This window comes from Suillus subaureus (assembly GCF_016647635.1).
Source record: "Suillus subaureus strain MN1 chromosome Unknown BJ212scaffold_4, whole genome shotgun sequence".
Taxonomy (NCBI): domain Eukaryota; kingdom Fungi; phylum Basidiomycota; class Agaricomycetes; order Boletales; family Suillaceae; genus Suillus; species Suillus subaureus.
In genome coordinates this window covers 724,078-751,251 of record NW_024538560.1, presented here as the reverse complement: position 1 = coordinate 751,251, position 27,174 = coordinate 724,078, and the positions used below count along the sequence as shown (strand labels likewise).

General features: G+C 48.4%; 11 protein-coding genes across 11 annotated transcripts; 4 read left to right on the top strand and 7 right to left on the bottom strand.

Moving 5' to 3' along the window:
* Window positions 1-562: 562 nt before the first annotated feature.
* On the bottom strand, window positions 563-2,883 carry BJ212DRAFT_1261921 (permease for cytosine/purines, uracil, thiamine, allantoin-domain-containing protein; the record flags this gene model as incomplete). The annotated part of the gene is made up of 12 exons (XM_041330226.1): window positions 563-807; window positions 861-919; window positions 979-1,082; window positions 1,151-1,288; window positions 1,342-1,408; window positions 1,504-1,568; window positions 1,634-2,039; window positions 2,093-2,198; window positions 2,251-2,336; window positions 2,383-2,580; window positions 2,638-2,747; window positions 2,803-2,883. The coding sequence occupies 12 exons, from the start codon at window positions 2,881-2,883 to the stop codon at window positions 563-565; spliced, it is 1,665 nt and encodes a 554-aa protein (XP_041197668.1).
* Window positions 2,884-3,605: 722 nt separating this feature from the next.
* Window positions 3,606-4,477, bottom strand: BJ212DRAFT_1476472 (uncharacterized protein; the record flags this gene model as incomplete). The annotated part of the gene is made up of 2 exons (XM_041339384.1): window positions 3,606-3,851; window positions 3,902-4,477. The coding sequence occupies 2 exons, from the start codon at window positions 4,475-4,477 to the stop codon at window positions 3,606-3,608; spliced, it is 822 nt and encodes a 273-aa protein (XP_041197667.1).
* Window positions 4,478-5,727: 1,250 nt separating this feature from the next.
* BJ212DRAFT_1262461 (kinase-like domain-containing protein) lies at window positions 5,728-6,664 on the top strand (the record flags this gene model as incomplete). Its single annotated transcript, XM_041330265.1, has 2 exons — window positions 5,728-6,319; window positions 6,369-6,664. Coding segments are annotated over 2 exons (888 nt in total), but the record flags the coding sequence as incomplete, so codon positions are not given.
* Window positions 6,665-8,285: 1,621 nt separating this feature from the next.
* Window positions 8,286-9,798, bottom strand: BJ212DRAFT_1325462 (uncharacterized protein). The gene has a single exon (XM_041334567.1). It carries the CDS (start codon window positions 9,504-9,506, stop codon window positions 8,496-8,498), a length of 1,011 nt encoding a protein of 336 aa, XP_041197665.1. The 5' UTR covers window positions 9,507-9,798; the 3' UTR covers window positions 8,286-8,495.
* Window positions 9,598-10,578, top strand: BJ212DRAFT_693620 (galactose-binding domain-like protein). The gene is made up of 5 exons (XM_041343832.1): window positions 9,598-9,709; window positions 9,776-9,884; window positions 9,940-10,000; window positions 10,057-10,244; window positions 10,296-10,578. The coding sequence occupies exons 1-5, from the start codon at window positions 9,630-9,632 to the stop codon at window positions 10,473-10,475; spliced, it is 618 nt and encodes a 205-aa protein (XP_041197664.1). The 5' UTR covers window positions 9,598-9,629; the 3' UTR covers window positions 10,476-10,578.
* Window positions 10,579-11,745: 1,167 nt separating this feature from the next.
* BJ212DRAFT_1424577 (nuclear pore complex assembly-domain-containing protein) lies at window positions 11,746-14,621 on the top strand. The gene is made up of 4 exons (XM_041337648.1): window positions 11,746-11,767; window positions 11,828-12,214; window positions 12,268-12,544; window positions 12,604-14,621. The coding sequence occupies exons 1-4, from the start codon at window positions 11,759-11,761 to the stop codon at window positions 14,160-14,162; spliced, it is 2,232 nt and encodes a 743-aa protein (XP_041197663.1). The 5' UTR covers window positions 11,746-11,758; the 3' UTR covers window positions 14,163-14,621.
* Window positions 14,622-14,720: 99 nt separating this feature from the next.
* Window positions 14,721-16,379, bottom strand: BJ212DRAFT_1325455 (GroES-like protein). Its single transcript, XM_041334566.1, has 5 exons — window positions 15,981-16,379; window positions 15,850-15,928; window positions 15,611-15,797; window positions 15,166-15,560; window positions 14,721-15,116 (listed from the first exon to the last, which is right to left on the bottom strand). Exons 1-5 carry the CDS (start codon window positions 16,241-16,243, stop codon window positions 14,997-14,999), a joined length of 1,044 nt encoding a protein of 347 aa, XP_041197662.1. The 5' UTR covers window positions 16,244-16,379; the 3' UTR covers window positions 14,721-14,996.
* A 711-nt stretch (window positions 16,380-17,090) lies between these two features.
* Window positions 17,091-19,151, bottom strand: BJ212DRAFT_1262740 (MFS general substrate transporter; the record flags this gene model as incomplete). The annotated part of the gene is made up of 11 exons (XM_041330290.1): window positions 17,091-17,163; window positions 17,223-17,328; window positions 17,380-17,661; window positions 17,711-17,788; window positions 17,840-17,983; window positions 18,032-18,214; window positions 18,289-18,364; window positions 18,418-18,540; window positions 18,642-18,701; window positions 18,756-18,800; window positions 18,861-19,151. The coding sequence occupies 11 exons, from the start codon at window positions 19,149-19,151 to the stop codon at window positions 17,091-17,093; spliced, it is 1,461 nt and encodes a 486-aa protein (XP_041197661.1).
* Window positions 19,152-20,217: 1,066 nt separating this feature from the next.
* On the top strand, window positions 20,218-20,475 carry BJ212DRAFT_1476465 (uncharacterized protein; the record flags this gene model as incomplete). The annotated part of the gene is made up of 2 exons (XM_041339383.1): window positions 20,218-20,359; window positions 20,426-20,475. 2 exons carry the CDS (start codon window positions 20,218-20,220, stop codon window positions 20,473-20,475), a joined length of 192 nt encoding a protein of 63 aa, XP_041197660.1.
* A 241-nt stretch (window positions 20,476-20,716) lies between these two features.
* BJ212DRAFT_1476464 (MFS general substrate transporter) lies at window positions 20,717-22,890 on the bottom strand (the record flags this gene model as incomplete). Its single annotated transcript, XM_041339382.1, has 15 exons — window positions 20,717-20,789; window positions 20,845-20,950; window positions 21,005-21,144; window positions 21,201-21,247; window positions 21,303-21,346; window positions 21,398-21,475; window positions 21,528-21,671; window positions 21,731-21,874; window positions 21,924-21,929; window positions 21,988-22,060; window positions 22,117-22,220; window positions 22,273-22,285; window positions 22,338-22,397; window positions 22,458-22,502; window positions 22,555-22,890. 15 exons carry the CDS (start codon window positions 22,888-22,890, stop codon window positions 20,717-20,719), a joined length of 1,413 nt encoding a protein of 470 aa, XP_041197659.1.
* Window positions 22,891-23,351: 461 nt separating this feature from the next.
* BJ212DRAFT_1325436 (CPII coat sec24 protein) lies at window positions 23,352-27,092 on the bottom strand. The gene is made up of 13 exons (XM_041334565.1): window positions 26,958-27,092; window positions 26,871-26,902; window positions 26,053-26,821; window positions 25,784-25,995; window positions 25,612-25,733; window positions 25,359-25,562; window positions 25,207-25,311; window positions 25,029-25,152; window positions 24,819-24,974; window positions 24,304-24,770; window positions 24,112-24,249; window positions 23,865-24,059; window positions 23,352-23,801 (listed from the first exon to the last, which is right to left on the bottom strand). The coding sequence occupies exons 1-13, from the start codon at window positions 27,002-27,004 to the stop codon at window positions 23,559-23,561; spliced, it is 2,814 nt and encodes a 937-aa protein (XP_041197658.1). The 5' UTR covers window positions 27,005-27,092; the 3' UTR covers window positions 23,352-23,558.
* Between the last annotated feature and the right edge of the window lie 82 nt (window positions 27,093-27,174).

Genomic DNA, 27,174 nt, shown 5'->3' with positions numbered 1-27,174 from the left:
GAGCTCTCGTAACAGGGTGTTGTTGGCACCTTCACGTGCCAATGAAGTTCTCTTAATATTGGCGCCCCTTCAATCTCAAATATGACACAACCGGTGGGGACGGTGACTTGTAAATACGTGAGTTCCACGAAGTATGCCAAAGAGAACTGACCGAGTACCTCTAAGATAGACGTCTGTGCCGAATTTGACAACCTTTATCTTGATTTTGCGTGTTATGACTTCCTCAGCAGCAGTAAGCTGTTTCGCGCTGAAGTGCACGTTCCATGCCCTTGATGCGGATTTCCCATTCACCGTAAGCAGGTGTTGTTCCTTTTGTTGAATGGGTATCGGAATGCGGCCATTTGTGCCATTTGACAACGATCGGGCTTGACTGGGTTGTGCTCGAAAACGGATGCTGGCTGGCCAACGCATCGTAATCATTTCCAACAGCACCAATTCTCGCATTGAGCTGTTCGAACCTGTTCGACGGGTTAAACCATTGCTATAATGCATCGAATTCAGTTATCGAAAAGTGGAATTCGGACAGGATTCCACCACACTCCTACTATGCCAGCTCTTCAAGTTACTTTTCACTCGCACCAGTCTCTGATCCGACATCCCTCATGTCTATGTTCATTTCCTCAATACCCCGTGAACCACCTGCCTCACATTCATATCCAGAAACGTCGATTTCCTCGAACGTATCCGCAGTGCCGACCACTGGGAAAACACGATTCAGAACCCAATAGACGAATGCAGAAACCCCAAAGCCCGTGAAGAATGATAGTTCGTATATCCGGGTAGCTGCTAGAGGGACTGTCCGCCCAGCTAGAAAATAACAAGTCAGGGTCAGTACATCCGTGATCGTAGAGTCAACTCACTAGCTCCAGCAAAACCGACAACGTTGATAAGGATGCCGGCAATATACGCGGCGTATGCCCTTGATTTGGTTGAACTTGTCAGGGTTCTTGAATGCTTCAAGCACATCGATACTCTCACCGGAAGTTTATCCCATACGTGTACCAGTACCAGCTGCCCTTCTCGCTACTGTACAAGTCCTTTACGTTGTAGTGACCCTTGCGGATGATGTAGTATTCCGTCACCTACACCAACCAGTTTGGAATGGTCAAATGAACCATCACAGAACGCAGAATTGGCATTGGCCACATACCATCACCCCAGCAATGGAACTCAGGAACACTGAATATGCGGAAAGATAAGAAGTGAACTCATTACTATTTTTCAGAAGGTTCCATGGACACATGGCGAAACCAACGGTAGCAGCGATATACCCGCCACGTCGGATGTTCTGCAGTTGGATCTTAAGTATGTTGATTCTGCTCATACAGCGGAAAATCGCACAACGAAACGAGGGAACAATGCAGTCAGATCACATCCTGCCGACACCGAGTTCGCAGAGATATTCGTGCTTGAAAACCAATGTCAGCTTAAGCCTTAGGGACCTCGCTGCGCATGTTATATTTGACACACCTCATCTGGAAGAGGAAGCATCAGGATCGCAACCAAACGTCAAAGAAAACAAGCGAAGTTACCTGTGCAATCATGAATGACCCCGAGATAAACCACACCTGCCAAAAGGAAGACGTGAAAGTCTGTCAAGTAGCCCGACTCCTCGGACATCACAATCACACACCCCGAATCTCGTGGCTTTCGATGGATTGTCATTCAAGAAATTTCCCAAAAGATCGATAGGTGACCAGATGGCTGTTCCGTAAATTGCCTGCGATGACGAGCTCACGAGAATTCCAATCAAACACACAAACGATGCAGTCAGGGGCAGTGCAAACAGTTGCGGGTATAGCGCGGCCGATGGGGTGCGAGCGCGGGAGGCGAAGTCCGGTGCGTTCGTGACCAGCGTCACCTTGTTAGCGATGCATGACATGGAACTGACCACCATGGCCCAGCCTAGCTTTGATCCGTGCAGTGTGGAAGATTGGTGTATGATCGGACCGATTCCGTGAGCTTTCACGATGCACCATATGAGGAACGCGATTGAGGTTATGGGCATTAGAATGGGTATCGCGAGGAAGAAGTGGCGGCTAAGGAAGGTCACTCTATGACCACGTTCATAAGAAGGGATGAGCGTACTTACACCTTGTGCACGGGGAACCAAATAACGGGTAGCGAAATGAGCCAAAAGAGGAAGAAGCACAGGAAATCCCGGGTGTTCGTTCCAGAGGACACTGACATCGAATTTGCTATTGCCCAGCCTCAGCTGGATATAAACAGGACACGTGGAATACAACGCACGAAGATCGTTAATGCTGGGCCATATCGCTCTGAGCATTACGAGCACACATGAACCTCCGATGCTAGCTTGAACACCATACCATATGCTATGCTGCTTAGCTCGCACGTCATTGTGAAGGCAGGAATGCGTACCACGCCATAGCAACACGATTAAAGACACACCACAGGCTCCCAAACGTTCCGAAACTCGTGCGGTTCACAATTGGGAACGTCACATGGAAAATGGCCCCAGGACGCGCATTCAGGACAAGGAACGGTGTGGCAATGCCGTAACCTAGCCAGACGCATATCCAGGCTTGCCACCACGACATTCCTAGTTGGATCATGGAACTTGGAGATTTCATTTAACACGGACCAATGATATCATAATGACGACGGTGGGCGTACGATACGATCATCCACATGTTTATATTAAACATGTCGGCCATCCAGAAGGCAACGTAGTTGTATCCGCGCCATGTACGTTTTTCTGGCTCGACAGGCATCAAGTCATCGTTCTATGGAGCAGGTTACGTTAACGAATCAAAGGTTAAAACCGCAATGAATACTCACGGTAATGAGCTGCTTGGTGAGCGTAAGACTGGGCTCATGAGTGACTTCAAGGCTTTGGATGATCCTATTGATCAAACCCATGACAAGTTCAACTGGTGGGAGGGCGCCCTCGTTGCTCACAACTCGCAATTCTATAACTGCGTGCAATGCTTATCGCTCAAGTTTGTAAATTCCCGCCATCCGAGTCAGCTCCATCGATAGATGAAAAATAGATGCGGGGCTCCTGATGTGCCTATCGCTGAGCCAAGTCAATGTTGAGAGTTGTGAGACGTTGGTGAGATGTGGATAACTGTCATCATGATCATGGGGTTAAGTGGCACATGTCTCCTTGTGGCCAAAAATATAACCTATCAAGAAGTCGTTCCTGTTTGAAGTAACATCCGAGGCAAGTCTGAGGATATCCTATGAGCTCAGAGCATGCACGCGCCCAAAATCCAAGTGGAACGAGACGTATCGAGAATCTTCAACGATCTCTTGAATTGAAGATAGATTGATGCGAGATGCATAATACATAAATGCTTGAGGAGTCCAACAATGCGGATACTCTGGGAGCACAAAGCAATAAGCAAACCAAAGCGAGTGAACCAGACCTAAGCATAGCAAGCGATATGTAACCCGGTGTGACCCATAGGAGATAATGTCGACGATGATGGAATGTATAAATAGAAAAAAAAATGCTATTAACAAGAAGGTTGATGATGAATGTGAAGATGTGATTGGGGTAAGATGTAGCAGTAAATTGTACGTGTGCGGGTGTCAATATAGTGGTGGCTCAAAGGGATGACGACGGGGTATAACAGATATTATTCTGAATGGGAGGCATTGGTCTTGTTGGGGGATGTCCGAGCTTCTTTAAAACGTTTCGACGAAGGCGACGGAGATGAAAAGGTAAATGCCGAGTAAATGTGTCTGCACTCTGGAGTGGAGAATTCGTCATCGGAAGCGGTCCTTGAAGCAAGAGGAGTAGCTTGCGCTTGCTCAGATGGCAGCGAGGCGTGCGATATTGCGGGGGAGAAGTAGTCGCGAAGTTCAGGCTCAACAGACTGTTCCTGAAACCAACGTCAATCGATGCCAGAGGACAGAGAAAAGATACACAAACTTTGTCAAACACAGACTCTTGATCCGAGGTTTCCGTAGCGGTATCATACGCTCCAGAGACGTCTGCCAATGGGGAGACAGTAAGCTCGTAGCACTTCGAATCTATCTTGGCCTGGGAAATGATAAGACGAATGGGATCTCGCTGACTTGAAGTTGCAGTTGGAAGCTCCTGTTCCTCGTCAACTCTTGGCAAAGGGGAAGCTTTGCGTGCAGGGCGTGATCCTCTAGGAATTTTTTTACGGCCATCACTTTTATTTCCATTGCCACTGGCAGATTTACGCAGTTTCTTCGGCTCCGATTTGAGTTCTTTCTGCTTCTTGGAGGACGGCGGAGGAGCTACCGCTTTTGTCACTAGAACTGCTGTCTTGCGCTTCTTGGATGTATTAGTCGAGGTTTGGGCAGCACGTTCACCTGTAAGCGGATGAAGGTTCTCCTTCTCGATAGCGGCAAGGGTTGATAGCAATGTGGTAGCAACATCCGCAGCTGTTGTTGTCACGAGATTTTTATCGCTAACATGACTGATCTTCTGAATCTCGGTTGGAGTGTCCTGGAAGACTGTGAAGGAGCGAACGGACATTGAGATTTGAATGAGCAATGAGGCTAAGAGAATGCTGTGAATCAGGCAATGGAAAAAAGAGCGCTAGGGACGCAATGTAGGCAGTGTAGGCTGGGAGTCGCTTGATGCGTGTGGTTGTTGAATGTGACGGCTAGAAAGTGTAACGCAACAAGTTGCACATGCGTGTTTCGCTAAACTCTACTTAAATTGGATGCGTGTTTATTAGAACTCCGATGTTCCGATTTACCACAACGCGTCGCGTTCTGCTCACGTGCTTTTACCACTAGTCTTCTTGGTTTAGACTGCACGCGACAACCGTGTGCTACAACACGAACAAGTTGGCCAACTTCACAAACGAGATGATGTTCCAACGAAATGGCAACCCTCGATTGACAGTGGCTATCCGCCACGAATCGCAACGTTTAGAACGTCTGGACACTAGATTTCGTCAAGCCGCAGCACCTTGTCGTGCTGTAGCCGCAGCTAACCCCAAATCACATCCATTATGTCAGACGAATCTGTAATGATCGTCTCCTAGTGTTCAACGAATCGATACGGTTTCGGAATGATTCTGTCATAGCCCCATTATTCGGGCATTGGTCAGCACATTATCCAATCCCTCAGCCCTTGTCTATCATATGGGTATTTCTACATCCGCGGCGGGCCCCCCGCCCTGTTGCGCCGAGAATCCGGCTGTGGAAGATGGATGGCACGGTTCGGAAATTTCTTATAGAATGCGAGTTTCAGTTCCTAATCTCAAGGGTTCCAGCTAGGTCGATCAGTATAGACCAACTGTTACAGTCCTGTCACTGAATTCGATGACAAGTTATAAATGATGGCCGCCACCCCGTCGGATTCCTAAGCAAGTAACTCCTCTTTTTGAAAGCGGTGTCAGAATCGATCATTTTGACTCTCGATGCGGTAATAGGGCTCGCGCCTTTTCCATTTAGGGGCACCCGAAACATACAGAAAATGAAATGATATGCGGCTCGGGTTATGACAGAACCGTAGAAAAGCCAAGCATGTCATTATCGCAGGGGGATCTGAACGTTGCGCCCTTTCGTCTATCACGGACACCAAACCAGGCGCGGCCTCATGCTGAACACGCCGCAAACAGACGTCAGCCATTTAAATTGCCGCTCATCCATCATTACTCTTCGCCTCTCCCGTTTACTTCTCCCCGTAACGTCCCTCGCCCCCGGCCCTTCCATTCAAGTCCATTAGGACGTTCCTCCTCCCTCACCACTCTCCCAGAAGTGACTTCGGCCAGGATGCCGTCCAAGCAACCCTCTTCTGCGAACACTCCTCCTCCCCCTGCTCTCGGCACTGTCATCGACAACAATACCTTAGAGCTCGTAGAAGTGCTGGGCGTTGGTGGTTATGGTGTCGTCTATCGTGCCGTTGACACCCATGATCCCCTACTCACCTCCTATGCGGTCAAGTGCCTCATAAGCTCCCACATCCACCACAGCACGCGGCAGCGGCAGCTTCACATACGTGAGATAGCTCTGCATCGCCTCGCTTCAGCGCATCCAAATGTGGTCACACTGCATAGGGTGGTCGAGGAGGGCAACTACACTTACATTATTATGGACTATGCTAGCGACGGCGACCTTTTCTCCCAGATATTACACAACTGCCGCTATCTGGGTCATGACCACCTTATCAAACACATATTTCTACAGCTCCTTGACGCTGTCGAGTACTGCCATTCGCTTGGCATATACCACCGCGACCTCAAGCCAGAGAATGTCCTGTGCTTCGATGGTGGCATGCGAGTTGCTATCACCGATTTCGGTCTCGCTACGACTGATAGGTTTAGCGAGGAGTTTCGGACGGGTAGCGTGTATCATATGAGTCCAGGTAATTATCTTAATGCTTCAATCGTCGCGTATACCGATCTCTATTTTAGAATGTCAGGGAGGGGAATTCGCTCCGACAGGCTCGTATTCACCCCTATTCAACGACATTTGGTCATTAGCAATAATTCTCCTTAACCTTGCGACCGGTCGGAATCCGTGGAAGTCGGCGTCATCATCAGACCCCACGTTCCAAGCATATTTACAGGATCCGGCTAACTTTTTGCCGACCGTCCTCCCAATTTCACCTGAGGTGAACGAGATTCTTTGTCGTATGCTGGAAGTGGATTGGAGGCATCGCCTCACACTTGCAGAGGTTCGCGTAGCGATTCAGGACGTGGAACACTTCTACGCCGAGGGTGTAATATTTGAAGGCAGCATGGCCCGTTGTGCCTGGGAGATTGATGTCGACCTTGAGAGCGACAGTGATTCCTCTAATCATGAGGAACCTGTTGAAGCTCAAGACGAGCTCAAGTCCTTTTGGAGCAAGGATTCGGATGCGGATATGGACTTTACGAGGCTTTCCGTACAAAATCCGGCTTGGGAGCAGTATTCGTCGTGCAATGCGACCTGGGCAATCGAATCCTCTATTCGGTCGCCATCGCCATCTTTGATCGAGCCGCTCAAAATCTACGAGTCCCCTCGTACTCCACCTTCGACATACTCTCCCCAATCCCCTGATTCCAGCTCGTTACCTTCCGCTCCCGCCACTCCTGAGGGCGTGATGTGCGGCAGGCCCACGCCGATTCCCTCCAAGGGTCTCAAAATCAACACAGTGTGCGGGCGTCGTATATTTTTCACGGGTAGCAGTGAAACACGTTCCACCTTTTCCTCTATGCACACTGCTGTTGAAAGTTCGACACCGTTCTCCTCCTGTTTTTTCCTTCCAACTCCCCCTTCAGTTTCGAAGCTGTCTTTGCCTTGGACCAATTCTGGAATGCCTTCTTCGGTTGACCTAGGCGCTTATTCTACTCCTGAAAGCCAGCGGATGGATTCCGCGTGGGATTCAACAGACTATTCCCCATCATCATACCCCTCCACGTCATCCTCCAGCGTCGTGGGTCTGGAACTCGACCTCTCTCCCACGTGTCACGTTGCTGAGGACACTACTCTAGCTACCTGGCGGCGTGACCAAGTTACTCCTGCTATGAATCACCTTGTACCCTCCATGGTCATGAATGCCTTTCGCTCCGTTGATGCCCCCCTTCCTATTCCTCCGCCTTCAGCCCCAATCCCCATTCCCCGTTCTACTGCAAGCGAGGAGAAAAGGTGGTCATCAAGTCTGTGGAGGTTCTCATTCCCTCGCTCGTCGTCGCCGCCACATCAGACGGAAGAGCAGCCCCGTTCACGCAGGGGGTCCTTTACAGATTCGTTCCCATTCTCTACGTTCTTTTCCTCGAGTCCCACATGGGCGCGTCGGTCGCCGTCACCCAGCATGCCGGAGCCGTCGCCACCCATTGTAATCGCTACACATGAACAATGCCGTCAGCAGGCCCCACGACCTCGTCAAAAACGTCACTGGTTTTCGCCAGGAAAACTGTTCGCTACAGTCGGTGGCTAGTTGTGTACTCTTTATTCTCATTCGATCACATCATCATTCTTCCATCCTACCAACGATTTCTCATTCCACGCGACATTAGCATTTTTGGCCCCATCTTACCATATCTTTCGATTTCTCTTCTCATTTACTGTTGTGCAATCATCCAGGCATTATATATGAGTACCTGGCGTACACGAAATTTTATGTATCTGTACGCGGCTGTAGATTTCATACAATCCACGAATCCAAGCACACGTGTTCCATCAGGAGTGCCCGTCTTTGAACTTTCCATTACTCTTGGCTTTGAGCCCGTTTTTGGCAAATTAATGTGATATCTTGCATTCTAGAAGGTGAAATAAGGTTACCTTTCATTCGAACTTGGTGAAATGACATTGGAGGTTTCAGTTTGTCTTACTCACCAGGAAGAGAATTTAATTTCGAACGTCAGCCCAAAGGCACCTGGATTCCTGAAGTTACCATTATTTCGATACATCATATAATGGCTTCGAGTCTCGATCATACTAGCTCTAGGAACGTAGAGTAAAATAACACACTGGAATCGATCAATTTATTCCGCGGAAAGCAATGTCACAAAACAGGGACACCAGAACACGGGAATGAAAGCTAACGGCAACCTGTATCAGTACGTCCTGAGATCCAAGAGCTTCCGTCCACGATCGCGTTCTACAGCACTTTTGTTACGCAGTCCAGACCCCTTGTCGAGCTTCTTGGCCTTCCCTCCAAAACCGTCACCCATAGCTAGCGGCGCGTTCCCAGCCTGCAGCACCCTGAATAGAGCTTTGATGACGTTGAGTGGATTACGGCTGCCCCACACTTTTGCACTGGCATCCTTGATGCCTGCTGCTTTGAGCACCTGATGCACGTTCGGGTTACAGCGCAATCCAAAGCCGACGGGACGAGGCCGTAGGATGATATGCGTGGAACCGAGCTTTGTTTCCATATCCGTCCACACTGTACGCTTCTCGAAGCGTTCGACGGAGTCCATGTTACGAACGGCAGCGGCGAATGCCTTGTCGGATGCCCTCGGCAGTTCCTCGTCCTTGCCCTCTCCATATCCAACTAGCCCATCTCCATTCCCCACAACAACGAGTGCATACTGCCGGTGTATTTTTCCCTTCCCTGTCTGTTGTGTGACGCGGCGAGAAATGAGCTGGAATTTGTACAGCTTGTCAAGAGCTGCCCGGCTGAGAGGGAGGTGCGCGAGTGGAGAGACTTCGCCATCCTCATCAGCATCGTCTTCTTCGGCACCATTCTCTGATTTTTCTGGTCTGCCTGTTTCTAGCATTTGGTTAACGTGCTGTTCATAAACGCTACGTATAACGACGCGGTTCGCGTGTGGTGTGCGTTTGGTAGGAGGGAATTCCATAGCCAAAAGATCGTCGTGAAGAGGGTCTGGTTTCATGACGTCTGGAAAGGCATGATTGCTCTCTTCCTCCTCAATAGCCTCCACGTCTTGTAACTGTGATTCTGGCAATTCATTGGGTAGCGAAGAATTTGAAGGATCTGTGGATAATTGTCTCAAAGATGAAGTTGATGGTCTACACAGAAATACGCGGGAATGGGTTGGAGGCCGTCGAAATACGGAGGAGGCGTTGGCTCTTGCAAGTCTGTGCATTTGCTTTGCGCGCATTTGAAGTAGAAATTTCGAAGGCGTTCCGAGTTATTTGTTCTTATTTGGTTTGTGTCAATTTAGGACGACGCGTACGGTAGCGTTTGATATAGATATTCCGTCGATGCATTGACCACAACGGTAATGGAAGGAAATAACTCTCTAGCTGCAGATCTCAGCGGAACAGACCTGTCGAGCCTGTTTCCGCTAATAGACAGAGAGAAGTAAGCACTTGCTAATTTATCACGGTGTAATCTTTAGATATCTGACTTTAATGAAATGCTATCAAGCGTACATGGGCTCAACCTGGCGATACCAGAGCAAGCTAAAGCAGTTATCAAGCCGTGGAATGAGCGTGAGGATACCACTGTATATGCAGACTCCGGTGTAGATGATCAAGTGAGCTGTGTCTCTGGGAAGAGATTCACTTTGAATTAATGATGACCCTCCGCAGATGATCATACACGTGCCCTTCGCACAGAACGTGCGCGTTAAATCTATTATACTCAAATTAGGTGATTAGTGCTCTTTTAATATTGATGACTGCACTACACAGCCATCATACGTACAGGCAGAGGTGAAACTACACCCCGGCACCTCAGGGTGTATGCGAATTATCCCAATATCATCGATTTCAGTGACGCCGAAAACACAAAGCCACATTTAAACATCAGTCTCTCGGAGGGTGAGACAGCAGTGGTAGAATATCCTCTGAGGGTTGCAGCATTTTCCAGCGTTCATTCATTAAGCTTGTACTTCGTAAGTGTTGTCCACGCTTATGACAAAATCGATCAACTGAATACGTTTTAGCGTGAGTCAGTTGGAGGAGAGCTTTCTCGCATTTACTACCTCGGATTCAAAGGAGATGTGCGGACCCTGCGGAAAGAGGGAACAAATAAGTTAGAGGTGCCTGCTGCTGATGCAGCTGATGCACCCCTTGTGGATCGTCTTGCACAGAAGACAGGGGGGCAACAGACTACTGCCCGGTGATATACTTTGCCTGCCTTGTATTTGTATAATGTAAGTTTGATGACTGACTGAAAGTGTTTGGTCACCAGCCAACCGAATCCCTGAACGCATTCGGTGATCGCCGTTATCCTCTGGGAAGTCGCCGCATAGTCTAAGTGTGGAGGACACCAGGCCGCGACGAACAGCCTGTGTGACAAATTGAGGAAAACTGTGTTCCTGAGTTTGAACACATTTCATCTTGTGTCATTGAGTGTAATGTCATGCCTTGCAAAGCTGTCAAGCGGCAGCGAGCAACAGACGAGAACAGGTTCTTTGCTGATATCATTACCGAGGTCACAGGCCAACCGCAGAATGATGAGATCGGTGTGATTACCCTCCAGATTCCAGCCCATCCTCCAAGGACTCCAGTCGTGATCTGGTCCGAGCTGATTTCAGTTCACCAGCAACACTTACGTCGACTATATTGGCGGCGCATGACTCTCTCGCTGCAAATCTCATTAGGCTGCACTTGCCGTCAAATTTGTACCCATTGATTGTTAGAGAGAAAGTAAGCACTCGTCGCAGCTTGAACTCTGAAAGATAATATCTGATTTTTGATGGGATATAAAGTGTACACGGCCTCAACCTGTTATCAAGCCATGGAGCGACCGAGCGGATACCATTATGTACGCAGAATCTGATGAAGCAAGTCGCATTCTCCCAGAAGACATTCACTTTTATCAATGAATTTCTGTAGATGATCATACATGTACCCTTTGCACAGAACGTTCTGTGCTCGTGACGTCTGTTCTACTCAGGTTAGGTGATTTACTTTGAAAAATTTGACCTATGTATTGCTATACATATCATTCACACAGGCAACAATGATGATACACCACGCCACCTCAGGATGTATATGAATTACCCATTTCAGTGACGCCGAAAATACCAAACCGCACCTTCGCATCAGTCTCTTGGATCCGGGGAAAACTTATGAAATGGTTGAGTATCCTACATGACCCTCAGAATTTCTCGCATGTACTATCTCGGATTCAAGGGCGATGCACTGCAAGCTCCACGGAAAGAGAGAACACGTAATGATTTGGAGGCACCCGCTGCTGATGCACCACGCATAGATCGCCTTACGCAGAAGTAGGATGGAGATAAATTATTGATATGGATATACTTTTGTTCATTGTATATTGAGCCACGAATGCTTGCAATGTCAGGGGTTAATTTTCTGTTCATAGTAATTGATTACATCAGCAACGCTTTGTTTAAAGGCGTGATGGAACGAGTGGTTGGGCGTGTTCATCACAAGTAACATGGACGTCGTGAGTATCATCCTTAAGTTCGATGCGTAGCTTTGTTTGACCTGACTCGTGCTTCCTCAGGACGACATAAATGTGGTCCAACATTGGCTCCTGCTTTTCGGAACGTCACATGAATTTCCCTGGACTGCCACCAGGTCTGCAGAGATAGAATCCCGACGCGCGCAGATGGCCGATGTCCTGATTTTTGATGTTCTGCTCATACGCGGTGGCATTCGTCAACCCGACATGCTTTACCCGCCTACAGACCTACATTCGCTCCGTAGACTACTGGATGTCATTAATGGCTCGACTTATGACAGCTTGAAGAAGGACTGTCTAGTATATATCCTCTTGAAGTGGTTTCAAGATGGGCGAGAGGCTATTTATGCGGAGGAGAGGTGTATCCCGCCACAGTTTGTGTCCCTTGCAGATGCATATTGGCATCTGGACACTGGCATCCATGTTGAGGTATGTTATACTCGGTATCATAGTTTCTCTGAACCTTACGACGGATGATTTAGAAAGCAGTTTCAATACTGTCGGATGCCAGACTCAATAGGGACTATGCCTCCAAAATTATGCAGGCGCTTTCGTTGTCCGAGAATCCATCCCCACTCATCGTGAAATACGTTCGGACCGCCAAGCCTCCGCTCATGGAACCTGATGACATTGATATGTATGCACTCGCACTGGCTAACTCAAGTCTTTGGGACGCGTGGCAGTTTCAACGTACTTTTCCCGATTCTTCTGACACGCGTACACGTCTACTCAATAAGCTTTTAGAGTGGTGTCTTTCACGTGCGTAAACCGATCGATATTTCTTGTGGCCTTTCGTTGATCTTGAGTGTTTTTAACAGCCAAGCCACGCCCTGGACCGTTGGCACAGCTCGTGGCATTCCCTCTATCCCCTGTGGAACAGTCTCTGCTTCATGCATATGCTCTTAAGCCCCCACATGACATTTCGGCAGCTTCTATTGCTATCGTACAAGACCTTGTCTGTGTCCGACTTGTCCAAAGTGGAGAATATTTGGCAGCCATCAAACTAGACCGCCAGCTTTCTGCCGTAGGGTCCGCTGGTACAGAGGTTGTGAAAGCAGGGCGAGAGAGAAAGAAGATGATAGATGACATCTTCGGGAATATGACATTTGTGGAAAGAATGCTGGTAGAGGTCTTGCTTAACCAGCCGAGTGTGTTACCTCCTGCCCCAACCCCCCAGGTAGCGAAACCCGCGCCTCCGAAACCCAGAGCACCTCTAGGTGATCTCAGTATGTCATGGGAGGAGATTCCATCCGCAAATTCTCTGAATGGGGCTTCCCCTAGTAGGACGGATAGTCTTACGCCCCGAATCCCTGAAAAGCATGCCAATTTCTCTAGTTCTGGTCGGTTTGAGCCAAAACCATCACTCGCTGGGCCCGTTCCAGGGAGTCTCCTCTCCTCACCATCCCAAAAGCCTCCCGCTGCATCGCCATTTGCTCAGCTTCCACTGCGCAAACCTGTTGCTGCGCCGCCTGTCCCGCTCGTGGGCCCATCTGGAATCAAGTTCGCGCATAGCACCGCCTTATCAAAGACTACGTACTCATCCAACGTGCAAACTACGTCACTGTTTGAGAAAACTGGTAGTGCCAAACAGGCACCGAATGCGTTCTACAAGCCTCCGGCAGCATCGACTGGAACAGGTCAAGCACTTCCCACGGAAGATGTGTCCGCACGGCCTCGTTCTCATGGGGCAGATGACATTAGCATGGAATCTGATGATGACAATGCTTTCATCATCCATGAAGACGGTGACGTCAGTAGCATGCCAGGTGACATGGATGATGAGCCTGTGCTCGGCTTCTCCGTGTTCGGCAGCAAGAGCTCACCTGAGCAACGCACTCGTGGCCCCGCGTCTAAGCAGGTGGAAACCAAGAAACGTGCACCTCCAGGCGCATTTTATGATGAGGACGAGGACGAAAGTGAGGCAGGTTCCCCTCACAAAAGCGCTTTTCCGCCACAACGCGGTGCCCGTCGGCCTCAGCCTCGCGCGCGTTCACCTAGTCCTCGACGCAAACCCGCCAGTTCCTACAAAGATCATATCAAGGGCCCTATTCTCGCACAGACCATACCTGGCTCTTTACTTGATGATGAAGAGGACCAGGACGAAGATGAGATTGCTCCCTTGCCGCCATTACGTACTGCTCGTAAAACCCGGACGGGCACCTCAATCAAAATCAAACCTGCGAAAGAAGAAAAGACGCCTGCCCGTCGGTCGTCCAGGCTGTCGACGGCTTCGTCAGTACCTTCCATGTCACCAGAACCATCACCGCCTCCTGTAAAGGCGACCAAACCTAGGAAAAGCACACGAACTTCGACGACGGGTCCCGGCGCGGCCGCTTCGACACGGAGTAGCTCGAGAAGAAAGACCGTCAAAAGTTGAAATTGCCGTCTTGTGTTTGAGTGTAGTCGACTTCGAGCTTTCAGTATTTCCATACCCTTCGATCGCTATACTCATCATGTATTGGTTAACTAACCCTGGGGTCGGCGAAGCATTTTGCCCTGTGCATGCATTTGTCTGTTTGCGCGCTTATTCCAGAGGAAATCATCGCGAATTTAGTCTCACATGCAAGGAAACTGATGATCCATTTGGAGGTTACACTTATCGGAGGCATAAGGGAACATAGCATGAAGCTGCAAGTACGATGTAGGGTCCAAGAGATGAGATTAACTGCCAAAACTAGGCCTCTGTCAACTGCGATATTTTGTTCCATCGATGTGGCTCGATCACTGCAGGATATAAGATACTTGCTCACTTCTACAAACATGCCAGGTATTCTGCATCGGCAAGAGCAGCGGTTTCAAGCGATCGATTGCTCCATGTTCCGGCGGTCATCTCACCTCCCACAACGAGTCTGTGCTGGGTGGACACGCCTACCATAAAACGAGTATCTATTTTCCTCTGTGAGAAAGCCTATGGGTCACGCTAACAATCTTATGACGGGTATCGAAAACTTGTTCAGCCAGCGGGGCTCCGAGAATTAGTAGACGCATCTGTAGACTAACTTCCCTATTGAGTCTGCACTGCAAGACAGCACGGTACCGTTTATGTGGTGTCCCTTCGATAGTAGCTGTGGCGACATAGATCGGAATACCCTTCAAGTTGCGATAAGAAGATCCAGGAATTCAAACAACAGACCCTAATGTACAATTAAATCCTGCACCGCCTGATTCAAGCAAGAGGCATCGTCGAACAAGCTGGCCGCGACCTATGCATTTACTGTGTTTCCTGCGGGTGAGCAACCAACTTCACTCCAGACACCTGTCCCAATTTCAACCTTTCCAGTCCTTCAATGATACCTTCAAGCCCATTCGGGAGGACTTCATACTTGTTCGGCTACATAACTGTGAGACATAAAATCCAAATGAATGATCGCAGAACGAACTTGAATAGTACCCTCTGAAAGCCACTTTTCGACCATAGCCCAGGAGCTGCGGTACAGCTCTTCATTCTGGGGGACGTGTGGGTACCCGAAGGTATGAATGGCCTTGCGCCCCTTGCCTTCATCTTCCTTGACTGATGCAGGAAGGGTTAATACGAGGGTACCATTGTTTGCAAGCAACTCCCATGCAACAAGCTGTGTTTCTGGCAACGAGATAGAGTCATAAACAATTCTGATAGGGCGGTCAGTAACTTTGCTAATGGCCGCCTTCAGTTGTTTGCCGGAAAGGTTGCGATCAAAAAAATGGGTTGCGCCGTACTCCCTGACAAGTTCTTCATTGCTCGGAGAGGCTGTAGTGATGATAGGATAAAATCCTGACAGACGAGCTAATTGGATGGCTGTAATGATGTCAGTATGCGGTCGAATAGGTCAGTCCTGCTACGCTTACTGTATGAACCCACAGAAGAAGAACCGCCAAGGATGACAATGGGTTTCTTTGATTCGTGATCGCCGGCGCTTTCGGTCCAAGGAGGGGTTAACCCAGCTCCCATTTCATTTCCGTACAAGCCCACCACTGCAGCATCTAACGCCACAGCAACAGTAGCTGCGCTATCGAAAGATTCGCTTGAAGGAATCTGGAATGGGATGTAGCTGACGATATAATCAATGAACATTCTCATAACTTACCTTTGCTGTAAAGCTCGCAACGGTCAAGGTATACTGCTGAAACGCAGCAAGATCATTAGTGTATTTCCCATGTGCCAACCTGTAAACCAAGATTGAGCCTATACAGACAGGGGCAAACCGAATTGTCTGACACCCTATCGCCTTTGCGGAAATTCTCGACACCTTCCCCTACTTCCTCGACAATGCCAGCAATATCTGAGCCAAGGACGGCAGGATAATGGGTCACCAGGCCCAGAATCCCTGTGTCCTTGATCTTCCAGTCAACCGGGTTCAGAGCAGCAGATTGAATCTTGACCAGAAGCTGCCCAGCCCCAGGGCTGGGGATACTACGGGAGCTAAGCTCAAAGTTGCCCTGCTTTTGAGTAAGAACAAGAGCTTTCTGTTGTGGAGACATGCGGAAGAGATGTGGTGGGTAGAGGCCTTCCAACCTTGCTACCTATATAATAAATTGAAGCTTCTCCCTGATCTAAGCGTCATTGATAACGGGGAATTTGCAAATAATGGTTAGTAAGGCCTAGCCATCTACATCAGCTTAATAACAAGCTCTGTGTTACCTTGCGAAGCAAGGTCATGTTCCAATGGCGTGATCACGTGAAGTGATCGTGAGTTCCTGGAAATTGTTAGTGCTATGCACGCCGACGCGATAAGCCCCCTGGGGGAAATGAAGCTGGCAGCATTGCCACCACCTCAATTGACGCCCCAGACTTTGTGATCTTGTAGTCTTCGAAAGGTGTCATGGAGGGCACTGACGACGAGTACAAGAGGTACATGGCTGTTCTCTCTATTTCTCAGGCTCGTTGTCAAGTTTACATGGACCCCTCAACAGGTTGATGAACTCGTGCCTCTTATGTCTCATCAGCATCCATCTCCTTGGACCGAAAAAACTTAGTAAGATAGCTAATAAGCGGAGCAAGGTCCCCGTTGGCAGTGCCGACCCCTAGTGTATGACATGCGACACCAGAAATGATAGGAGTGTATTACCATCTTTTTGAGGATGAGTAGCACGAGTGCTGGAACCAATCGACGTTGTAGGTAGCGTATGGTACACAAATAAGATAGTACAATATGTATCACCCTCCTGCGGCGCAAAGTCCATATTGTAGTCCGTGTGGCAGTTCTATGAAGTTTGTCTGCTACTAGCTCATCGCCTGCAGACACCTCGGAAAGATCGATTTTGTCATATCCTGTCTATGCCACATGTCAGACCTTCTATAAGACACAGTTGTTGAACGGAGCATTTATCATTCAGCTTTCCTAGCTGTTCTCGGCACAAAAGCCCATAAGACGGTCATGAACGCCATCATCGAAACGAGACTTTTGTGCCATCAATGATCAGTTAATCAAGCACAGGCAGAACTATAAGGAGCACCCACAATGGCTGTAAACTCTTTATTCCCGTCTTTGATGCGATGGCACCGGTTAAGAATGGCAAGAGCGCAGAACCTGCCTGCCCGAATCCTGCTATCCAGCCAATCGACCCTACATTCAGGTTTTAGTTGACCATACTCGTGCTACTAAACACGAAATTACCTGTGACGAGCCACCCAGGGAGGATTCGTACTGTGTGATTCATAGCGATGGGGTACATCGGCCCCAAAATTATACCAATTATGGAGATCGCAACGCCTCCACCAATGAGCGAAGGTACTAGCCACACTACTAGTTCCAGCCCAATTGCGAGGATGGAGTAAATGAACAAAACACGACGTTCCCCAACCTGTGGCCTTTGGGATTTATATTGCATGCTACGAACGGGATAGAAACTTGCCTTTTTGTTCACCCACAAGAGACCGACACGGCCAATCATGAGACCTATTTACAGATAAACAGCAGAACCCCTAGCATACCCGGAAAAGCTTACCTCCAAAAAACCCTGATGAAATGTATCCCGAACTTGAACCTCCTCCGCGCACGTCGATTATATACGTCACCATCCAACCTGGAGTAATATTCTGGGTGAACATCGTCTCCACTTGAGTTGTATACTTACCACCCACAGTGACCTCCACTCCTACATATATCAGAATGAAGAAGGCAAGGAGGTGCACTTCTCTGAGCCGCAATATCTGGTTGAACTGGCTCTTTTCGCTCGTTCCCTTTTCGCCTACCGGCTGTCCACTCTGAGCAAGGCACTCTGTGAGAGGCTTAGTCATCTTCTCAATAATATAAGTTCTTGTCATACCATCCTGTGTTTTCAGCCTAAAGACTGCAACCAATAATACAGTGTTTATGATCGCAATACCAAGGCTGCATAGGTAGTGGAATGACCAATGCGGAAGCTGAGCAAATTGCGTTGCTACCAGAGGGGACGACAAAGCCCCAGCACCTAAAAAATGAAGATAGGAACATCCGTCACATTGGACCGCTATGGAAGAGGTATAACGTACCGTATACCTTTCAATAGTAAGATAAATCGAGAGTTCACGGACAAGACAACACTTACCGCGTGGAGGATTCCCATTTTCACCTCGGGGTTATCCTTGAGACTGGCCACAAAACCGTTCGATTGTGCGTCCTAATTTCAGGGTCCATCTAGGCCGTAGAATCCGTTTCACTTGCACAACTTACCTGTAGAGCCATTCCAAAGCCATTGATGGCGTAACCTAGCACGAATGCAGGAAATGGCAAGGCACCCGCTTCTATGGCGTATGCTATCACTTGACACGCCGATCCTGAACAATGATAAGGCGACTATGACCTCTGGTTGCAATGACCCGCTCTCACCTAACACAATCACCTAGACCACGGAGCGTGCCTCAGAGACCGTAAGAAATCATCGAAGATGAACTTACCTTCCCGAAACCGAACCTGCCGTTTAGATATAGATTTGCGAATGCTCCAGACAGGAAGCCCTATCGAGTAACTCAGGCTCGTCGATGAATCTTACACATGCAGTGAAATCTTACAACACATGCGAACACGAATATAAGAGATACGACAGCGAAATTCAACTGTCAGGACGATAGAACGGTCAACTTCAAAGAGAACCGTAGGTATTTGAAATCACCTACGCCATACACTTTCTGTATCCGGGGAAGCAATGGACCAGTCGTCCCGTCATTCCATCCAGCTAAGTACATCGACCCACAAACTGTCGCAAATTGCACTCGTGCGCGCAGCCGCTGACGTTTCGTTTGGGCTTTCAGGTCAGAGATAGACGCTGCTCCTGAATCACTTGTAGAGGACCCCACTTGCATTTCAATTCGTTCGTCGTGCTTGCCACTCTCTTTAAGGTTGTGATGAGGGCCAACTGTCGGATGGTGCGAAACCGTATGGACTTCACTGATTGTCGTCGTCTGCATAACGGTATACGTGAACTGCGACGGCCTAGAGATGTTCTTAGATCCAAGGTTATGACTCGGAAACGAAATTTGAAAGTTGGGTGCGTTCGAGTAAGCGACAGAGGAGGTACTGATAAAGGACGTTTCAATGTTCCTCAAAAGGATATCACATTACCTGAGAGCTACGAGTAAAAGTGCCCAAGCTGCGGGGCCCGTAAAGGCTCATCTTGATCATGTGCACGGTGAACATGAACGTCACCGCTGATTCAGTTGATAACGATTCTATAAGCCGGTACGTAAATTAGTGCAAAACTTACTGGTAATATTATTAGTGGAATGCCTGTATGCATAATGGCACGTTGTCGCAAACAATCATAAGGTTAGACCAAGGTTAGACTCCTTCTCACCGCTGCTTCGAACGCGGAGGGGGACTGTGAGGTTCATAGTAGCCAGTCACATCCGAAGTTTGCGTGACTTGAAGCGTAGATCTTGATCCAGCACGTGTAAAAATTCAACCCCAGCATAACCTTATTCACGAGTGCCGCAATTACTTCGGAAAAACTTCGGAAAAACCTCACTGGTAATGAAGTTGTCATGTAAGACTTTTTCCGATAGTGTGATGTCTATGACCGTCATCCAGATACCACGAAGAATCTTCAGCGAGATTGTTTTCCTCCTCGCGCTGATGCTGCAATTGGAACAAAGGGTCCGCCGTAACTGTTCAAGCAGCAGAACATACTGTCGTAGATGTGGATGATATGGAATCATCTGCAGTATCATTTTTCAATTTTAGTGCTACAGCACGATTCCAAGAAAGAAACAGTACTCTTTGCAGTGCGCGAACGAAAGTGTTGTTTTGCTGATCATGATGTTTTTACTTTCTGATCACGCCGCAGTCTAGTTAGAGACATTCCTCTATGTTTGTATGCAGCTGAGGATATGAAGAATTTGTTAAAGGCGCGCCTTGCCGCTTGTTGGTGAGCTTCTCATTGTCTGGATTTTGCGCCATGATCTGATTCATGCCCTCAGTGGTGTTGTGGAAGGGTGACTACTGATCCGTACCCTAGCACATTTTTGATGAAATATCATGATTCTCGATTATTTGAAGTTGGAGGAAATCGTTGCACGAGCATTCTTGCCCTTTGGTTCGACTGACGCTCCGCTGTTGATCAATAAGTCCATCATCGAGATTGCAAAGAAGCGTGGTCTTAAGAGCACTTCTAGGTTACGTATGTGCGTTCACGCTTGTCATTGGTTCCGTGCAAGAGAATGGTGGCTGACGGGTCTGAATACAGGTGTTGACATCGATTTCGACGACTGGCTCAGTCATCCAAGCAATGCATAGGTTATGTTCGCGCCCGCCCGCTCTAAGGTCATCATGCGATTACACTACTAGTACAATGTTGTGGATGGACTATGTCAGAGATATCAGATCTAAGGATGTATGTACTCCAAACTTAACTTCGTAAATCATGAGACCCATACTTCTATTTACACCGGCCCGAATACAACCCTATAGAATTTTATCATTTAAATCGATCACCCCATCATGAAATCTCTAACAACCTGAATTCAAATTCAAACCTTCAATCGGGACGACGCGAACCATGAGACGCCAACGCCCATAATATAGTCATAAGACCCAGTATCCCAACCAATCTAAAAAAAAGAATGTGAGGTGTGATATGCCTTCTATCGTTATTATGATACGTACACAGGTTGCAGGCTTTTTATTCCAGATTTTTGCGCGATAGCACCCACCATAAACGGAACCAGTGCAGAGCCTGCCTGCCCCACTCCTGCAATCCAACCAATGGCACCTATGTCCCAGGAATCGTGAGTTACAAATAATTGTTAGACTGTTTGAGACATACCAGTGAGTAACCAGCGAGGAAGGACGCGTCCTGTATGGTTCATAGCAATTGGATACATTGGCCCCAGCAACACGCCAACCACACAGACAACGACCGCATCTCCTACCAAAGATGGGACGAACCATACAACTAACTCGAAACTACAAGAAATGGTATGTATCAGTGATGATAGAGCAAGCACGCTTCCATTACTAACATGATAGCCAGAACGGCGTAGATAAATAAGGCCAAGCGTTCTCCAATCTATTGGATCCCAAATCAGCCGAAACGTTTATCCAGCTTCAATCGAGCAATCTACCTTTTCATTAAACCATAGCAAGGCTAGTCGACCAGTCATGAGACCTACGGAATAGGAGAATCAATCAAAGTCTATCAATGAACGCTATTGCATACCACCGAAAAAACCAGTAGAAATATAACCAGACGAGGGCCCTCCACCTCTGACATCAATGATGTAGGTAACAATCCAGCCTTTTTCGGAGCATCAGATATATCGTTAGAACCATTGTAGACGGTCACAAACCACCAACAGTGACCTCGGCTCCAACATAGAGTAGAGCGAATGCTGCCAGAAGATGGACATCTTTGTTCGCGAATATCTGCCTGAGATGACTGTGCTCGCTTGTACTGTTATCCACATCCATGATGCCTATCTCAGCAAGACACTCTAGAAAATTTAACTGATCTTGAAGACTAGGCAAAAACGTGACATGACATTGCTCTTACCTCTCTGGGGCTTCAACCGGAAGACTATAATCAAGGCGATTGTATTGGTGATCGCAATTCCAAGGCATGTCAAGTAATGTAGATTCCACCGAGGTAGATGTGAAAATTGAGTGGCAACCAAAGGAGATGAGAGTGCCCCTGCCCCTATGAGTTGTGAGCATTGACTTAACGAAAAAACTGTTGGTGAAATTACCATATACTATTTGATTCAAGAGTGAGCGAGGTAAATGGCTTGTATAAAAATGCCTAATGCGTACCTGCCATGAAAAATCCCATCTTCACTTCTGCATTTTCTTTGAGGGATGCAACATAACCGACTGAATTTGCATTCTGTGTCACGAGTTAGCAACGACGCACGATGATCGATGATAAGTAAATATACTCACCTGTAGAGCTATTCCAATTCCGTTGATGAAGTACGCAAATATAAATGCGGGAAAAGGTGGCCCCGAGGACTCGATACAGTATGCCAAAACTTGAAATAGGGAACCTGGAGTGCGAGAATTTGAGAATTATGCGACCCTCGATATCAGTGGCAGTACCTAGCACCATCACCTTACAAGAAGTCAGGATCATCACATAAAATATCCAGTCTGTATGGGCGTACTTTTCCGAATCCTAGCCTCTCGGCAAGAATCACATTAGACACGGCGCCCGTGATAAATCCCTGTTTAGCCCACAGACGATAAGAATTATTATCAGTCCAGAGTCTAGTACACAAACTGACCACACAGGCGAAAACGAAAATAAGAGATACAGTAGCATATCCAACCTAGAAGATCACGTCAATAAGCAGCCGCGGTACAAAATATTAAAAAATGCACCCCATAAACTTTCTGAATCCTCGGCAGCAGAGGGCCGTTCGATCCATCATTCCAACCCTCCAGATAGACGAACCAACACAGTGTGGCAAACTGAATTTTCTCCCGCGTCTTTTGTGTTTTGTGTTTGGCTGAAAGTACTAATGGCCTTTCGAAGTCATCGTTCTGCTTGTCTACTGGAGTTACGGGCGAAAGCTCAATCGCATCTACAAATCTCTCCGCAAGATCAAGCTTGCAGAGCGGTCTAGGAGATGCTCGACATGTCGATGCGGCCCCAGGGGTGAGACATGCCTCGTCTGGGGTAAAAATGGAGTCAGTTGTGGCTGGTGAAAGAGACATTTCGCGAAGAGAAAATGGGAGGGAACGGATAAGACTCACAGTGCGTACACCCATATATAAGCCAACTTCTTATGAGACCAAGTCAGTTGGAGTATCGGACAAATGGTCCGCCCCTTTACATACTCAAAAATAACGAGCATGTAATTTCAGCGTGCATCCGAGCGCTTCGCATCCGAAGCTCAAGTCCGATTACTTCACTGATGGCCTGGCTCCATAATTGACCTGAACTTGACGGTTTTGGCCTGTTAATCGTTCACGACACGGGCCAGAAAACTAGAAACGTGACCGTGATCATGATACAGTAGGCCGCTGAGATGCGAATCGTTCAGCTGGTCTATGTGGAATAGTGCAAGGAACACCATGTCTGGTCACAACGATAACTGCCAGCTGAGTTTGACTCCTTTCCATTCTAAATCAGAGGGATTACTCTTCAGTACGGTATTGCATCGGAAAAGCTTCGCGGCGCAGATCTTGAGAAGAACCAAACTTTGACCAAACTTGACGTTTAATTTTTACGTGATACCTACCAAAGGGAAGCAAAAATATCTTTATCTCAGTCTGCACATGTCATTTCTACAACGCCGTATAGTAAAGTAAGAGAAAGCGCGTAATATCTCAGACCAGACCGCCCGAATTGGTCTGATAGCTTGCGCGCAGGAGATACAGGCTCAGTAATTATTGGCTCCGTTAACCTTGTCCTTGAGTTGTCCAATGAACTGTTGATAGCTCGGTAAAACATCGGCACGATCTTGAATCAGGCAGCTGAGGGCCCAGAGCCGCAAAGGGGGCTCGCCGTCCTCCTTGACGACATAGAGATGGGGATAGTAAACGCCTCTGCGTATCTCCCGGGTTTTCTGAATGATGGCGTTGACCCGCTGTGAGAAGTCATTATCAAGAACAGGAAGTGTCGTCTAATCGTAAGGGGTTTATCAGCAACATGGAGAAAGGAACCCGCAAAACAATAAGATGCCCACCTTGCCGCCACGTAGCACTTCGTAATTCGGAAGGTTGAAGACGTCCATTACGAGTTGTGGTACAGCATCACGGCCTATCCACAAGAATATTGTCTGACCATCCTCAATCAGGTACAAACCATGTCTCTCCAGTCGTTCCGAAGTGAGAGGCAGAGGGGTCGGCAAAATTACACCTTGCTCACCCACCGTTCCAGCCTGGGGACAGTGTCAGTGAAACATTGAATTCGAATATACAAACTCAGCCTACTTCGGGTTGCATGTTGTGCAGCGAAAAGAACGTGGGATGAATGTACGGGATGAGGGTTTGAGAGGGTAAGGTGGTCAGCAGAGCCTGGGCATAGGCCCTGAGATCGGGAGGAATTTGCGCGCTTTGACGAATACCGACCTATGTAGCAGAGCGAGTCAGGTTACTCGTGACCAAACAATGTTACCAACTCACATTTTTCAGCAGCCCAAGAATCAACACAGGCAGCATTCTCAGGTTCTCCGAGATTGCTAGTTGCGCATTCGCACCTGCACCTGCGGATGTCATACTACTCTTGTAACTGGACAAGATCTCTACCAGCCGCTGATGCACTGCATCACGAGCATCCTCCAGCTTGTGGGTAAGCGAACGCTCTACGGCTTTATTCGCTAGCAGGGTCGCGATTGCCACTTGATCAGCAGATGCGAATACCTCCGTAAGGCTGCTAGTTGTGGGCAACGCAAGTGTGATAACACGAATTCGCCGCTCCCCATGACAAGTCGTGTGTAAAACTGCAGTTTGCAAAACTACAAATGGTTGCGTAAGGGTGTCCTCAATCTGGATCTCAATGGCGTAAGACTGATCGGTGGGTACGGCGGGCATGGCCAGGAGGTCAGTGGAGCGGACGAAGAAGTTTCCGTGGAAAGAAGCCATACGCAAACCTTGATTACATTGATGAGTATTGATGGCGACGTAAAAAGGTCCCTTACCTTTCGAAGCACGGACGCGCATAACGGCTTCTAACATGATGGGCATCGCGAGAACCTCGCCAAGTTCGTGCGCGAATTTAATGGCATCCTCGGACCGAGCAGCATTGAATGCAGGGTAGAAGTAGGTTTGACCAGAAGTATAGTGTGGGAGGCAAGCTATTGAAATACATCAGGTGAATCGAGTGAGAAGAATGATAGGAGGCAACAAACCGAGACTGGCAACGTCCTGGTATGCAGCGCTAAACAGGAACATGTCCACCGACACCTGTGCACGCGAGCACTCGATGGCGAATGTCTTGTAGAAAGGTGAAGCAGCTTGCAACAAGCCTGATTCCTGTAAGTGATTTCATCAGCTATAATGTAATCGGTAACATGAGCAGAGGCTTACCTTGGACGTGCCCAAAATTTTGAGATCCTCACGGTTTTTGAGGGAACCAGCGCCAACATTTGGCAAAGAGGACGAGAGTACCATGATCTTGCCACCAATAGGAGCCTAGAAAAAATTCAAAAACTGCGATGCCTTTCCGTTCAGCAACTGACCATCAGCTTAAAGCCAGCTTGCAATGCGGGGCCCATAGCACTTCCAACAGTGTGATTATCCTGGAACATGTCATTGATCCTGCCGAGGAGCGACTCCAACGACTGACGCGCTTCCGTCAAGTTTATGAGAAGGTCAGTAGGTTTTGGCAAAAAGACGTCGTCAACGTCCGAAACAACTAGCATAGTGGATTCCGTCGTCCCAGGCTACAACAACCCATTAGCACGAGACCTCAGAAGATCAGAAAGTACCAACAGGCATAGAGAAGAAATAAAGAGAAATATCGTAGGCGATAATGGCGACTTTGGTACGTTCGTCCTCGTTGGGTATGCGATCAAGGTTCTCAAGGATAGTACGTGTCGCCGTTGCCACCATACCTATAGGAAGATGTCACGAAGCTGGTACCTCACCGACCGTGATGACTTACCCGACTGCACGGCGGTATGGCTCACGTCGATAAGAATCACATACACAGCCGGCTGTGGTGGGCGGACCATGTACTCAGTGGGCGCAACAAATTCGACGACAGAGTGATTCAGTTCGTCTCTAGCCCATCGGTCCCCAGGCTGATTTCGTATCTGGTCCCAATCAAAGAGCTGAGGAACCTCGTTCGACATGCTGCACATACAACACCGCCAACTATGATCATAAATAGGTCAGCACACCACATAAGTCTTCAATGCATATCAAACTCACCGATTGCCATTGTCGATAAATTGAACATAAGGATTTATATATGTCCTGCACCGTCTGCATCGCGCAATCACCGTGTCGGTCACAACGGGAACCGGCGGCTCACCCTCCTTCAGCGTTCGGTAGGGAGTGATCACCAGACCCAACGGGATCTTGGACTTGTTCAACATCGAAGATGTGGTCGGAATGGCATTGATGGTGCACCGCTGGTATGATGGATCCGCATTCGCATACGGTGACGTCGTGATGCACGCGTTCGCAGGCAATCTAATCTCGGGAGGAGGGCGAACTAGCTCACGAGGGTCTGGCGGCGACGTAAGCAGGTTGGTGGTTGTGAGATGTAGCGGCTTTTGCCCCATCCCCATCTGCCCGAACTGGTCTGTGAGATGGTGGATTGGCGCATTAGGTGGGTGATACGTTGGTTCCTGGCCGAATCCAGGAGCATTGATGTACTGGGGCTCCTGTTGGGGCGCATAGTATGATGCCTGCGGGACTTGCTGCTGACCTGCGAAACCCCCCTCTGCCGCGAGTCCTGGAGTGAAGAGCTGAGCAGTGGCCGCAGGTTGCTGCTGCTGTGGTGCACTAAGTGCGCCATACTGGTCTCCAAGGGCATCGCCCGCGCTGTAGTACACTTGCGTCTGCCCGGCTGCGTATTGGCGACGCTTACCATGATGAGTCGCGTATGGGGGAGGTGACACCGACGGTGCGGTTTCCATCAATTGAACTGGTGCGGGTGTCGGTACTTCCCATTGGCTGCGTCCAGTCGATGCTTCTGCAAGGAAATATATTGGTCAACGCCCATGCTCACGCAGGTCACGCACGGATGAAAAGATATCTCTGACTAGCAGGATCCCTGCAAGTTTTTCGTCAATAAAAGTGCAGAAAATCAGAGCTGAAGAGTCTGATACCATTCCGCTGTCCAACCAGGGGGAAGCTGCTGAGAAGGAGAAGCCATGAACGTAAAATTTGGTCGACTTGAGAATTGCGGGTCACACTGGCAGTGTGGAAAGGATTTTGTTACAACACGACACGTAGCCAACACGGACAAACAACTTTCGGGCTTGTAGACAGTCAAAATTAGTTAAGACAGCATGCTGTAATTTAAATAACGAATAGGTACTTGAC

Coding starts and splice junctions, on each gene's coding strand:
- BJ212DRAFT_1325455 (XM_041334566.1), bottom strand. CDS start 16,243: ATGTCTCCACAACAGAAAGCTCTTGTTCTTACTCAAAAGCAGGGCAAC. Junction 15,798..15,849: donor TTGCGAGCTTTACAGCAAAG/GTAAGTTATGAG, acceptor ATCCCATTCCAG/ATTCCTTCAAGCGAATCTTT. Junction 15,561..15,610: donor TTCTTCTGTGGGTTCATACA/GTAAGCGTAGCA, acceptor ACATCATTACAG/CCATCCAATTAGCTCGTCTG.
- BJ212DRAFT_1424577 (XM_041337648.1), top strand. Junction 12,215..12,267: donor ACACTGGCATCCATGTTGAG/GTATGTTATACT, acceptor CGGATGATTTAG/AAAGCAGTTTCAATACTGTC. Junction 12,545..12,603: donor TTTAGAGTGGTGTCTTTCAC/GTGCGTAAACCG, acceptor TGTTTTTAACAG/CCAAGCCACGCCCTGGACCG.
- BJ212DRAFT_1325436 (XM_041334565.1), bottom strand. CDS start 27,004: ATGGCTTCTCCTTCTCAGCAGCTTCCCCCTGGTTGGACAGCGGAATG. Junction 25,996..26,052: donor TTTATCGACAATGGCAATCG/GTGAGTTTGATA, acceptor TTATGATCATAG/TTGGCGGTGTTGTATGTGCA. Junction 25,563..25,611: donor TTTATTTCTTCTCTATGCCT/GTTGGTACTTTC, acceptor GGGTTGTTGTAG/CCTGGGACGACGGAATCCAC.
- BJ212DRAFT_1325462 (XM_041334567.1), bottom strand. CDS start 9,506: ATGCGCGCAAAGCAAATGCACAGACTTGCAAGAGCCAACGCCTCCTCC.
- BJ212DRAFT_693620 (XM_041343832.1), top strand. CDS start 9,630: ATGGAAGGAAATAACTCTCTAGCTGCAGATCTCAGCGGAACAGACCTG. Junction 10,001..10,056: donor ATCTATTATACTCAAATTAG/GTGATTAGTGCT, acceptor TCATACGTACAG/GCAGAGGTGAAACTACACCC. Junction 10,245..10,295: donor ATTCATTAAGCTTGTACTTC/GTAAGTGTTGTC, acceptor AATACGTTTTAG/CGTGAGTCAGTTGGAGGAGA.